This window comes from Oncorhynchus tshawytscha, linkage group LG02, assembly GCF_018296145.1.
Source record: "Oncorhynchus tshawytscha isolate Ot180627B linkage group LG02, Otsh_v2.0, whole genome shotgun sequence".
Classification (NCBI taxonomy): domain Eukaryota; kingdom Metazoa; phylum Chordata; class Actinopteri; order Salmoniformes; family Salmonidae; genus Oncorhynchus; species Oncorhynchus tshawytscha.
Genome location: NC_056430.1, coordinates 17,011,969 through 17,024,272, shown reverse-complemented (window position 1 = coordinate 17,024,272; position 12,304 = coordinate 17,011,969). Strand labels below are relative to the sequence as shown.

Here is a 12,304-nt window from a genome sequence, read left to right as displayed (position 1 = left end):
AGACCCATCATACTCTATCTAACAGACTCACAGACACCCATCATACTCTTAAAGACTCACAGAGAACGATCACACTCTATCTAACAGACTTACAGAGACCCATCATACTCTATCTAACAGACTCACAGAGAACGATCACACTCTATCTAACAGACTCACAGACACCCATCATACTCTTAAAGACTCACAGAGAACGATCACACTCTGTCTAACAGACTCACAGAGACCAATCACACTCTATCTAACAGACTTACAGAGACCCATCATACTCTATCTAACAGACTCACAGAGACCCATCATACTTTGTCTAACAGACTCACACTCTAATAGCCTCATACTCGAATTGAATTATAGAGACACATCATACTCTAACAGACTCACAGAGACCCATCACGCTCTATCTAACAGACTCACAGAGACCCATCATACTCTATCTAAAATAATTACAGAGACCCATCATACTCTATCTAACAGACTTACAGAGACCCATCATACTCTACCTAACATAATTACAGAGACCCATCATACTCTACCTAACATAATTACAGAGACCCATCATACTCTACCTAACATAATTACAGAGACCCATCATACTCTATCTAACAGACTTACAGAGACCCGTCATACTCTATCTAACATAATTACAGAGACACATCATACTCTATCTAACAGACTTACAGAGACCCATCATACTCTATCTAACAGACTTACAGAGACCCATCATACTCTACCTAACATAATTACATAGACCCATCATACTCTATCTAACATAATTACATAGACCCATCATACTCTACCTAACATAATTACATAGACCCATCATACTCTATCTAACATAATTACATAGACCCATCATACTCTATCTAACATAATTACATAGACCCATCATACTCTACCTAACATAATTACATAGACCCATCATACTCTATCTAACATAATTACATAGACCCATCATACTCTACCTAACATAATTACAGAGACCCATCATACTCTATCTAACAGACTTACAGAGACCCGTCATACTCTATCTAACATAATTACAGAGACACATCATACTCTATCTAACAGACTTACAGAGACCCATCATACTCTATCTAACAGACTTACAGAGACCCATCATACTCTACCTAACATAATTACATAGACCCATCATACTCTATCTAACATAATTACATAGACCCATCATACTCTATCTAACATAATTACATAGACCCATCATACTCTACCTAACATAATTACATAGACCCATCATACTCTATCTAACATAATTACATAGACCCATCATACTCTATCTAACATAATTATAAACATAGACCCATCATACTCTACCTAACATAATTACATAGACCCATCATACTCTATCTAACATAATTACATAGACCCATCATACTCTACCTAACATAATTACAGAGACCCATCATACTCTATCTAACAGACTTACAGAGACCCGTCATACTCTATCTAACATAATTACAGAGACACATCATACTCTATCTAACAGACTTACAGAGACCCATCATACTCTATCTAACAGACTTACAGAGACCCATCATACTCTACCTAACATAATTACATAGACCCATCATACTCTATCTAACATAATTACATAGACCCATCATACTCTATCTAACATAATTACATAGACCCATCATACTCTACCTAACATAATTACATAGACCCATCATACTCTATCTAACATAATTACATAGACCCATCATACTCTATCTAACATAATTACATAGACCCATCATACTCTATCTAACATAATTACATAGACCCATCATACTCTACCTAACATAATTACATAGACCCATCATACTCTATCTAACAGACTCATCCATCGATAATTCTCTTTCTAGCAATTACTGACCCATGTTTCCTTCCATCACACCAACTTTCCTTTTCTCTGTTTCACACACACACACACACACACACACACACACACACACACACACACACACACACACACACACACACACACACACACACACACACACACACACACACACACACACACACGCACACCTTTCTCTTTCTCATAGTGTGTGATGGACATTAGGATGTGTGTTTGAGCCTCCGAAGTGGCACTGAATCACAGTGCTTGAGGTGGCACAGCAGACCCGGGTTTGATCAACCGGCTATGACCATGACTCCCATAGGGCGGCGCACAATTGGCCCATCGCCGTCCAGGTTAGGGAGGGTTTGGGGAGGGTTTGGCCGGGGGGCTTTACTTGGCTCATCCCGCTCTAGAGACTCCTTGTTTGCTTCGATCGTCAGTTGAACGGTGTTTCCTCCGACGCATTGGTTAAGCGGGTGGGTGTTAGGAAGCACCCTCCCAAGCCTGTTGGGGAGTTGCAGCAATGAGACAAGTTTGTAATTGGATATCATGAAATTGGGGAGCAAAAGGGTGTAAAAAAAATAGCATGTGTGTTTGGTGGGACTGGATATTTTTCCTCCCAGGTTCTTGATAAGAGCTGTATAAATAGGTAACCATGCTATAACATCGTTCTACTATTCGGAAACATGGAAAGCATTCTAGTGTGCTGAGGGTAAGTCAATATTCAATTATCCCAGGCAGACATTCATGGTGACTGTTTATCAATAGCTCTTTTTAACTGCACACCTCTGGTACACTTAAATACACTTCCCATTAATAGTATCAAACTAGTGAACAAACAACCAACAACAACATTGGTGCAGTAAGGACAGTCAGTAAGCAGAGAGAGGAGAGAGTGGGAGAGGAGAGTGATGGAGAGTTAGAGAGAGAGAGAGGAGGAGGAGAACTATCACTGGTTAGAGGGTTTTGGGGGAGTCTGTCCTAGACAGAGAGGAGAGGGGGAGAACTATCCCTGGTTAGAGGGGAGTCTATCTGTTGGGTTCACTCATAGTACCATAATGCATGTCTGACATTCTTTTACATTAGAGACAGAGGAGGGCTTTGTGACAGACTATGATTATACATCCTCAAAGTATCTCCTCTGTTATTGATGTCTATCTGGGATGGGACACAAGCTGACCCTTGACCTCTGGAATACTTATTTTCCACCATAATTTGCAAATAAATTCATAAAAAATCCTACAATGTGATTTTCTGGAATTTTTTTTCTCATTTTGTCTGTCATAGTTGAAGTGTACCTATGATGAAAATTACAGGCCTCTCTCATCTTTTTAACCTCTTAAAGCTCGGGACTTTTTTTCAAAATGTTGTTAAAAATCGCGCAAAATTTCAATGCTTTTCAACAGAATCGAAGGAATGAGTACACCCCAGATCACGCGTAAACACAGTTCACTTTCATAGCAGCTACATTGTATACCTTCTCCCATACGCTCTCCTCCTCTCACCTCTTCGTTTGTGGACTTCAATGAACAACACATCAGCTGTATGTGACCAGGTGAGAGAACCTTTCCAAGCCAAACTGCTACACACAGCCTACATCGTTGTCACCATAGTAGCTAAATTAACTTCATAGTCAGCAAAGCTAATATAACTAATGCATTAGTAAATCCATTACAATCATGCAGTAATGGAAGTGTACAGTCAGTAAGCACTTATACCGACGGGCCTGGTGGCAATAAATTGGTAAAACCAAAAGCTTACCTTGACTTGGGTTGTGTTGGAAAGTTATAGCCAGCTAGATAAATTAGCATCCCTCTGTTTGAGCAGGGTGTGTCAGAAGGCTAAACTAGGTAGCTGCATTTGCTTGCTAATTAAGTGAAACAAAGTGGGGGAAAAAATCTCTCTCTCTATTTCTCTCTTGCTTCTCCTTCATTTTGGAATAAATTAATTTGTTAAAAACTGGTCAACTACTGTCTTTCTCTCTCTTTGAGTCAACTACTCACCCCATTTTATGCAGTGCAGTGCTAGCTAGCTGTAGCTTAAGCTTTCAGGACTAGATTTATTCTATGATCCTTTAATTGGGTGGACACCATGTCAGTTCATGCTGTAAGTCTATGGAAGGGGGTGAGAACCATGAATCTCTTGGTTTTGTATTGAAGTCATTGTACCCAGAGGAAAACGGAAGCAAGCTTTCCTCTGGCCTTAGTACACCATAGTGCTACCCTACTGAGTGCTGTTAAGGCTACTGTAGAATTTATTTGCAAAATAGTGTGTTTTAATCAAAATTATGAATTCTATTTAGTATAGTTTTATCTAAAAAGGAACATTTTTTAAATGTTTTACTATCCTCCCCTTCCTCTGTGGAGCCTCCATTGCATACAGTATATAATGTAGGTACAGTAAAGTTCTTACGGCATGGTTATATCTAACTCATACGGTACACAGATTAACATCACAATTCAACATAACCAGATTACAATCTCTGTTCAATCTCTGTTCACAGACAGCCACTGAATCAGTGTGACCATCAGCATCAGAGCAGTGAGAACATGGAGAACAGTGTCTGTAAATAATACAGTGGGGCAAAAAAGTATTTAGTCAGCCACCAATTGTGCAAGTTCTCCCACTTAAACTGAAGCATACAGAACAAAACTGAGATAAACATACCTGAATTTGTCCAATAGAAACTCTCGTTTGCAAATGTTGGACTAATGATAGGGAATTATCATGTAGTAGCCTAAACCTATCGCTGTTACGTTGAACTGGGTGAATGAAATATGAATGTCAGTCATCCAATATGCTGTAATAGAAATAAGGCCATGGTCATGAAAAAAAATGTCTCCTCCCTCATCTTAAATAGCACTGACCTCCACTGACTGTATGTCATATACTGTATGTCAGGGCATGACAAAAATCAACTCATGTGCTAGTGACGGAACTATAGCAAAAACTTTTCCTAAGTGTTCGTGGCAATGTCCTGCTGGTGGTTTGGAGACATCCATCATTCTGCAGTCTACCTTACAGCCAGCCTGTGGTAATGGACTACACTGGTCCTCTCTGACCTTCTGCCACCATCTTTTATACTCACCTCTCCACCTCTGTCTCTCTCGTCTGTCCTAAAAAATACCCCCTCCCCCAGAAAAATCACAGACCTGCTGCAGTAACTCCGTGGACCCGTAGGGGCTGCAGTCCCCAGTTTGAAAAACCCTGAACATAGAATGCAGTAATTAATTAGAATGCACTGCCCCAAACCACATCAGGGCTGCTCTGTCATTGAACAATTCATTACCCACATACATCATTATTTGTTTTATTCCTTGCTTCTCTCTCCCCTCCTTTCTCTCTCTCTCTCTCTCTCTCTCTCTCTCTCTCTCTCTCTCTCTCTCTCTCTCTAGAGGGTTTAGGGTAGACTACCACAGCACTGTGATTTCATATAGTACTTGTCTCCCTTGAGGCCAGACTAACTGGTAGGCTACCTGAGGCACAGACACTGTGCCTGAGGCCAGACTAACTGGTAGGCTACCTGAGGCACAGGCACTGTGCCTGAGGCCAGACTAACTGGTAGGCTACCTGAGGCACAGGCACTGTACCTGAGGCCAGACTAACTGGTAGGCTACCTGAGGCACAGGCACTGTACCTGAGGCCAGACTAACTGGTAGGCTACCTGAGGCACAGGCACTGTACCTGAGGCCAGACTAACTGGTAGGCTACCTGAGGCACAGGCACTTTACTGAGGCCAGACTAACTGGTAGGCTACCTGAGGCACAGGCACTGTACCTGAGGCCAGACTAACTGGTAGGCTACCTGAGGCACAGGCACTGTACCTGAGGCCAGACTAACTGGTAGGCTACCTGAGGCACAGGCACTTTACCTGAGGCCAGACTAACTGGTAGGCTACATGAGGCACTGGCACTTTACCTGAGGCCAGACTAACTGGTAGGCTACCTGAGGCACAGGCACTGTACCTGAGGCCAGACTAACTGGTAGGCTACCTGAGGCACAGGCACTTTACCTGAGGCCAGACTAACTGGTAGGCTACCTGAGGCACAGGCACTGTACCTGAGGCACAGAGTAAAGATGTATAGAAGCACCAGCAGCTGCACCACATTCATTTACAAGCTTCATTTCAAACTAGGATGTGGTGGAACTGCAGTAACTTCACAGTGAAACTGGGATCTTATGTGGCGTTCACGTACTAGTCGGAACTAGGAAACTCGTTGTAGAAACATGAGCTCAGAGTTTCCCACTTGAAAGTACCAGAATCAACAAATAAGAAGCTCTACGCAAATAACGTACAGTACATTTGAACTCAGATGTTATCATTATAACAATCAGAGCTGTCTGTGATACAGACTCCCTGGTCTCGCCCTGGCCATGCCTTTGTCTGCCTCTGCATTGTGTGAATACCAATGAGCACACTGACTGTTATCACCAAACCTAGACAGTGGCACAGAGTGACAAGCTGTTGCGTTTATCTCCCTGACTTTGTTCACAGACAGAGAATGTGTTTTGCCACTGGGAAAAATACCTGTTTAACACTGCTAATAGATTCAATCCAGATGTATGATTTGATCAGGGTGTTAGAGGTGGGCTGAACTGTAGCTGTATTGAGAAGTGGTAACGATTTATCTCGCTATCTAAAGGCATACACATCCAAATCTCTGTGTTTCATAAAACTGCCTATCCCTCCAAAATAGGAATTGATCTGGTAGTGTTTGTTTGTTGGGGTTAGAGATAAATCTCGAACTTGTAATCCTTTTGAGCCGTTTTTGATCATAGACATAAGCCCACAATGTTCTCTTACTGAGGCTCAATTGTAATTCTCCCAGCCTCTCCTCATTTATGGGCTGTGCCTCTAACTGTCTGTTAGTCCTATGCTAAGTTTGTTTTCGGGGTTGACATGTTTTCCTCTTGGCCAGGCTTGAGCCATCCCCCTTTCATTTCTTCCGATGTGGGGGTGAGCTTTCCAGGGACAAAGGATGAATATATAATGAATAGAAAGAGAGGGGTGGGATTGATATAAAGACTGTGTGTGTGTGTGTGTGTGCGTGTACGTGTGTGTGCGTGTGTGTGTGTGTGTGTGTGTGTGTGTGTGTGTGTGTGTGTGTGTGCGTGTACGTGTACGTGTGTGTGTGTGTGTGTGTGTGTGTGTGTGTGTGTGTGTGTGTGTGTGTGTGTGTGTGTGTGTGTGTGTGTGTCTGCACGAGAGAGAAAGCAAATGTATTACCATATTAGAGACACATATTTCCCTCAGATTACACAAACAAATCCAATTCTGATAACCTCCCATATCTACTGGGTGAAATACCGCAGTGTGCCATCACAGCAGCAAGATTTGTGACCTGTTGCCACAAGAAAAGGGCAACCAGTGAAGCACAAACACCATTGCAAATAAACTATATTTATCTATCTATTTTTTCCCTTTCATACTTGAACTATTTGCACATCGTTACCACACTGTACATAGCCATAATATGACATTTGAAATGTCCTTATATATATATATATATATATATATATATATATATATATATATATATATATATATATATATAGAGAGAGAGTTTTGTTACAGGGACCAACAAGAAAAATGGGAAAACAAGCTTCACATGGGAGAGTGGATTACTAAATCAGTCTGTCTGTAGGATGTGGGATACATGATGATGTATTCTGTTGTTAAAGAGTTTGAGAAGTGGAGCTTAGTCTAACTACCTCTATCACCCCCCCAACCCCCCTCTCCCCTGGTGCTGCAGCACATGGTACGTTCCATTTAAAAGGGTGCATGTCATCTCTGTATGCGCTGGGTCCTCTCATAGAGCAGCTGCTCACAGCACATTCTCCTCGGCAGGAATACTCACTTTCCTTCTCCGTCTGCTGTGTTTCATCTCTTTCGCTCACTCACTTTCTGTATTTGGCAAAACACACAAATCAGGGACAGGAGGATACTGACTGTATGCAGTAACAAGTAGACACACTATCTTTGTTCTGGCTGAACGGAGGGGAGATAAGAGCAACTGGCTGCTGGCATTTTTATGTGTGAAGTAAACTGTGAGAGAAGAAGAGGCAGAGGAGGAGAAGAAGAAGAGAGAGGGAGAGAGAACGAGAGGGAGAGGGTATCAGTCTCTTCATCCCCTAATGCTCCACTTGACACCATGCTGCTCTGTGTGGGTTTGGTCCTCAGGGGAAAATCCTTAAAATGATGGAAGACAACAAGCAGCTGGCTCAGAGGATCGATGGGGCCATCCAGTCTGCCAGTCAGGAGGTGACCAACCTGCGCTCAGAGCTGTCGGCCACCAGCCGTAGACTGGCAGAGCTGGGGGCCAGCAGCCCCCCCTCGCCCCTGGTGAACAACCATCAGCACCACCAGCACAACCACCACGACCATGACAGCCTCCGCTACCGGGGTGAGTTACACACAGTGTGTGTGTGTGTGTGTGTGTGTGTAGGGGAAGTATTTGAGGAATGCGTAACTGGACAATGGGATGACTAATCTCATTCCACCGTTCTTTTGCTAACTTATTCCTCCGTTGGATAACTCACAGCACCCGGATAGGGATAGGGGAGTAGGAGAAGGGAACTAGGACAAGGAGGGGCTGGTCCTGGTCTGCTTTCCTAGGCAGCGGTGGAGATTGTGTGTTTCTCTGCTCCCCCTGGCTCTGGCTCCGTCCTGGCTCTCTCTCTGTCTGTGTTAGCCCGGAGAGAGGAGAGTTGCTGCCAGCTGCTCCAGCATGAGTTTGGCGTCACATCACATTGTCTTAAAGGGTGGAAATGTGGAAGCACGTGGTTGATCAGGATGATATGGTCATTGTCATGTTGCTTCATTCACATCATGGCAGGCAGTAGGCATTAGGCACTAGGCTGTAGGCAGCAGGTCCTCGGCACAAGGCAGTAGACACTAGGCAGTAGGCACTAGGCAGTAGACACTAGGCAGTAGGCACTAGGCTGTAGGCAGCAGGTACTAGGCACAAGGCAGTAGGCACTAAGCAGTAGACACTAGGTTGTAGGCACTAGGCTGTAGGCACTAGGCTAGGCAGGCACTAGGCAGGCAGTAGGCACTAGGCAGTAGGCACTAGGCAGTAGACACAGGCTAGGGCAGTAGGCACTAGGCAGGCAGTAGGCACTAGGCTGTAGGCAGCAGGCACTAGGGTAGACAAGGCAGTAGGCACTAAGGCAGCAGGTACTAGGCACAAGGCAGTAGGCACTAAGCAATAGACACTAGGCAATAGACACTAGGCTGTAGGCCCTAGGCAGTGGGCGCTAGGCACTAAGCTGTAGGCACTAGGCGGTAGACAATAGGCTGTAGGCCCTAGGCAGTGGGCGCTAGGCACTAAGCAGTAGGCACTAGGCAGTAGACACTAGGCTGTAGGCCCTAGGCAGTGGGCGCTAGGCACTAAGCAATAGACACTAGGCAGTAGACACTAGGCAGTAGACACTAGGCAGTAGACACTAGGCTGTAGGCCCTAGGCAGTGGGCGCTAGGCACTAAGCAATAGACACTAAGCAATAGACACTAGGCAGTAGACACTAAGCTGTAGGCACTAGGCAGCAGGCTGTAGGCCCTAGGCACTAGGCAGCAGGCAGTGTCTCTTTGATCTTAGATGTAGTGTAGTCTACAGAGTAAGTGGCGTAGAGTTTCAGAGATTGTATGTTTGCTGAGATGGGTGTGATGGGATTTATGATAGTAGGATGATGTGAGTCTGATATTAAAGCTGCAATATGTCACTTTTTGGGCGACCCGACCAAGTTCACATAGAAATGTTAGTTATAGATCTTCAAGCAAGGGCCTCCCGAGTGGCGCAGCGGTCTATGGCACTGCATCTCAGTGCTAGAGGCACCCTGTTTCGAATCCAGGCTGTATCACAACTGGCCGTGATGGGGAGTCCCATAGGGAATCTGCCACAATTGGCCCAGCGTCGTCTGGGTTTTTCCGGGGTAGGCCGTCATTGTAAATAACAATTTGTTCTTAACTGACTTGCCTCGTAAAATTTTTTTTAAAGGAAGCGGTGAATCTTATATGTGCGTTATTTCTATACTCTATACCCGTTCTTATGTTTAGTTTATGCATATTTTACTTTCGGTTTTGTACACCAACTTGAAACAGTTGAAAATAGAATATATTTGTTTAATGAAAATATATTTCACAGTGCTTTAGATGGAACAATGATTCCACACTATACATTGCTTGTTTTGTCAAATTATCTGAAATTAGAATTTTGTCAAATTTACCATTCAAATTTTTCCAAGTTGGAAATGGTGGAGCGATCTCTGCATACTGCACCTTCAGCTTAACTTATTTATAGTGTCACTGAGAGATGGCGATTGTGAATTTCAACTATGTCAATTTCAGTTTGTAAGTAGTGGTGTCAGTTGGTGTTGGCTGTGTGTCTGTGAGGTGAGATCAGAGAGGAAGGCCTCGTAGCCTCAGACTGTTTGTGTTCTGTATCTTCCCACATAAAAGAAAATACTGAAGTTTAATACAGAATACTACAGTGCTTACTATAGAATTCTGTAGTAAACTTTAGTATACTGTAGAATTCAATACTACACACTGTAGTATCCCTCAATCATGTGTAGTACTTAGTATAGCATTTTGTAGAATACTTTAATAAATACTATAGTATATCTACACTTTTAAAACACTGTAGGAAATATTACAGTATTTAATTTGCACATTTACTCAGTCCCCACACCCATATCCCATTTTGTGCCACCCGTAAGTGAAAAACCTACATGCCAAGTATAGACCATATATTGTGCTCTTTGCAGGTAATAGAACAGAGCAGAAGCTCTGAACTCCACGTTCAGAACTCAGTCCTACCTACTGTATAGGTCATGTGTTCCTTTACTATTTCTCCAGTAGGTTTCCTTTAGAAAGCCTCCCGCTTCTATATCAAATATAATATTACAATAGTAATGTCCACAAAAACACTACAGAGAATACTACAGTAAAGTCAGCAAAAACACGACAGTAAACACTAGTATTTTTTCATTTGCGTTACTGAGTATAGGTGCCATGGAGGAGGGGAACAGGGGGTATGGAGCTGACGGGTTTGTGATACCCCGTAGGTGGGTCTGTCTAATGGTTCTCTCTGTGTGTTGAGCAGATGGTGCTGAGCAGAGCAGCAAGGCATCTCAGCTGGAGATGGTTGGCCCTCAGGGTTTAACGCACAGAGTCGACTAGTCAGTGTGAAATGTTTGCCCAGCTCACCCTTGCTTCCTCTGCTCGACTCTGCTTGCCTAGTGGGTGGACACTGGATAGACTCTCTGTTTGAACAGGTGTCATTAGCATGTTCTCACACTGAGTGGATGAGATGATGGGCTGCTATCTGGCGGGCTGCTATCTGCTATCTGGGAGAGAGTCTGTGGTTGGGTTCAGAGCGTGATTTCCTGGCCTCTCTCCCTCTTCAGTCATGCAGTGTTAACGGGGAACCTCAATTCCACATTCACACATGCCTTTGCATCAGGGCAGTGATGTCATGCTTCCTGTTCCCCAGCTGGACAGTCGGCAGGGCAGCCAGTCAGGTGACTGGAGTTATGTGAGGCTGTTTAGTCAAAGCCCAAACAGAGACACACGTACAGGTAACTGCCAAAATAGAGTAAATGAGGGATACAAAGTATATTGAATGCAGATGCTTCCACACAAGTGTGGTTCCTGAGTTAATTAATCATTTAACATCCAATCATGCTTAGTGTCATGTATAAAAATGCCCAGTTGACCATTATTTTGGCTACCATGGCTAGAAGAAGAGATCTCAGTGACTTTGAAAGCGGGGGGGTTAAAAAGTGTGTGTGTGTGTGTGTGCGTGTACATGCATGTGTGTGTGTCAGTCACCAGATCTCAACCCAATTGAACACATATGGGAGATTCTGGAGAGGTGCCTGAGACAGCGATTTCCACCACCACCAACAAAACACCAAATTATGGAATTTCTCGTGGAAGAATTGTGTTACAACTCCTCCAATAAAGTTCCAGACACTTACTTGTAGAATTTATGCCAAGGTGCATTGAAGCTGTTCTGGCGGCTCGTGGTGGCCCAACGCCAGACGCTTTATGTTGGCGTTACCTTTATTTTGGCAGTTACCTATAACTCTTCCCCTACTGCGTTCTAGGAAGGGAACTCAGTCACATAATCTCGCTCTGGAAGGAGAGGGGACCACAGAGCTGACCACTTATACTGTCTTTGTTAAAGGAAATCTTACACAATGAGGTTTAAGATTGTTCATGTGTGAGACTTAGATTTCTCTGATTTCTCCTCTTAGTGAAATTTCCCCTCTTAGTCAGAGGAGTTATCTGATAAATCAGCTTCAGCACTCAGTGGATTAAGAGATTAAGACTTCTTGAAGTGTGTTTCCTTCTCTATGTCAGGGTGTTTGTAAGCCTTGTCCTGAGCCGGATCAAGGCTAGCAAACAGACAAGACTTGTTAGTATGCACAGGCTGACTCCTGTAAATATATTCTGCTGTGAAGA

General features: G+C 43.6%; 1 protein-coding gene across 4 annotated transcripts in view; it reads left to right on the top strand.

Annotated features, from left to right (window-relative positions):
• LOC112247326 (kazrin-like) overlaps window positions 1–12,304 on the top strand; it is a 355,810-nt gene that overhangs the window by 178,131 nt on the left and 165,375 nt on the right. For all 4 annotated transcript variants that reach the window (XR_006084792.1, XM_042331334.1, XM_042331340.1 and 1 more), the window contains exon 3: window positions 8,019–8,241. Coding sequence is in view for 3 of the 4 variants with exons in the window: in XM_042331334.1 (XP_042187268.1) it covers window positions 8,019–8,241 (223 nt within the window). In the remaining variant the exon portion in view is untranslated. The remainder of the gene's footprint in view (window positions 1–8,018; window positions 8,242–12,304) is intronic.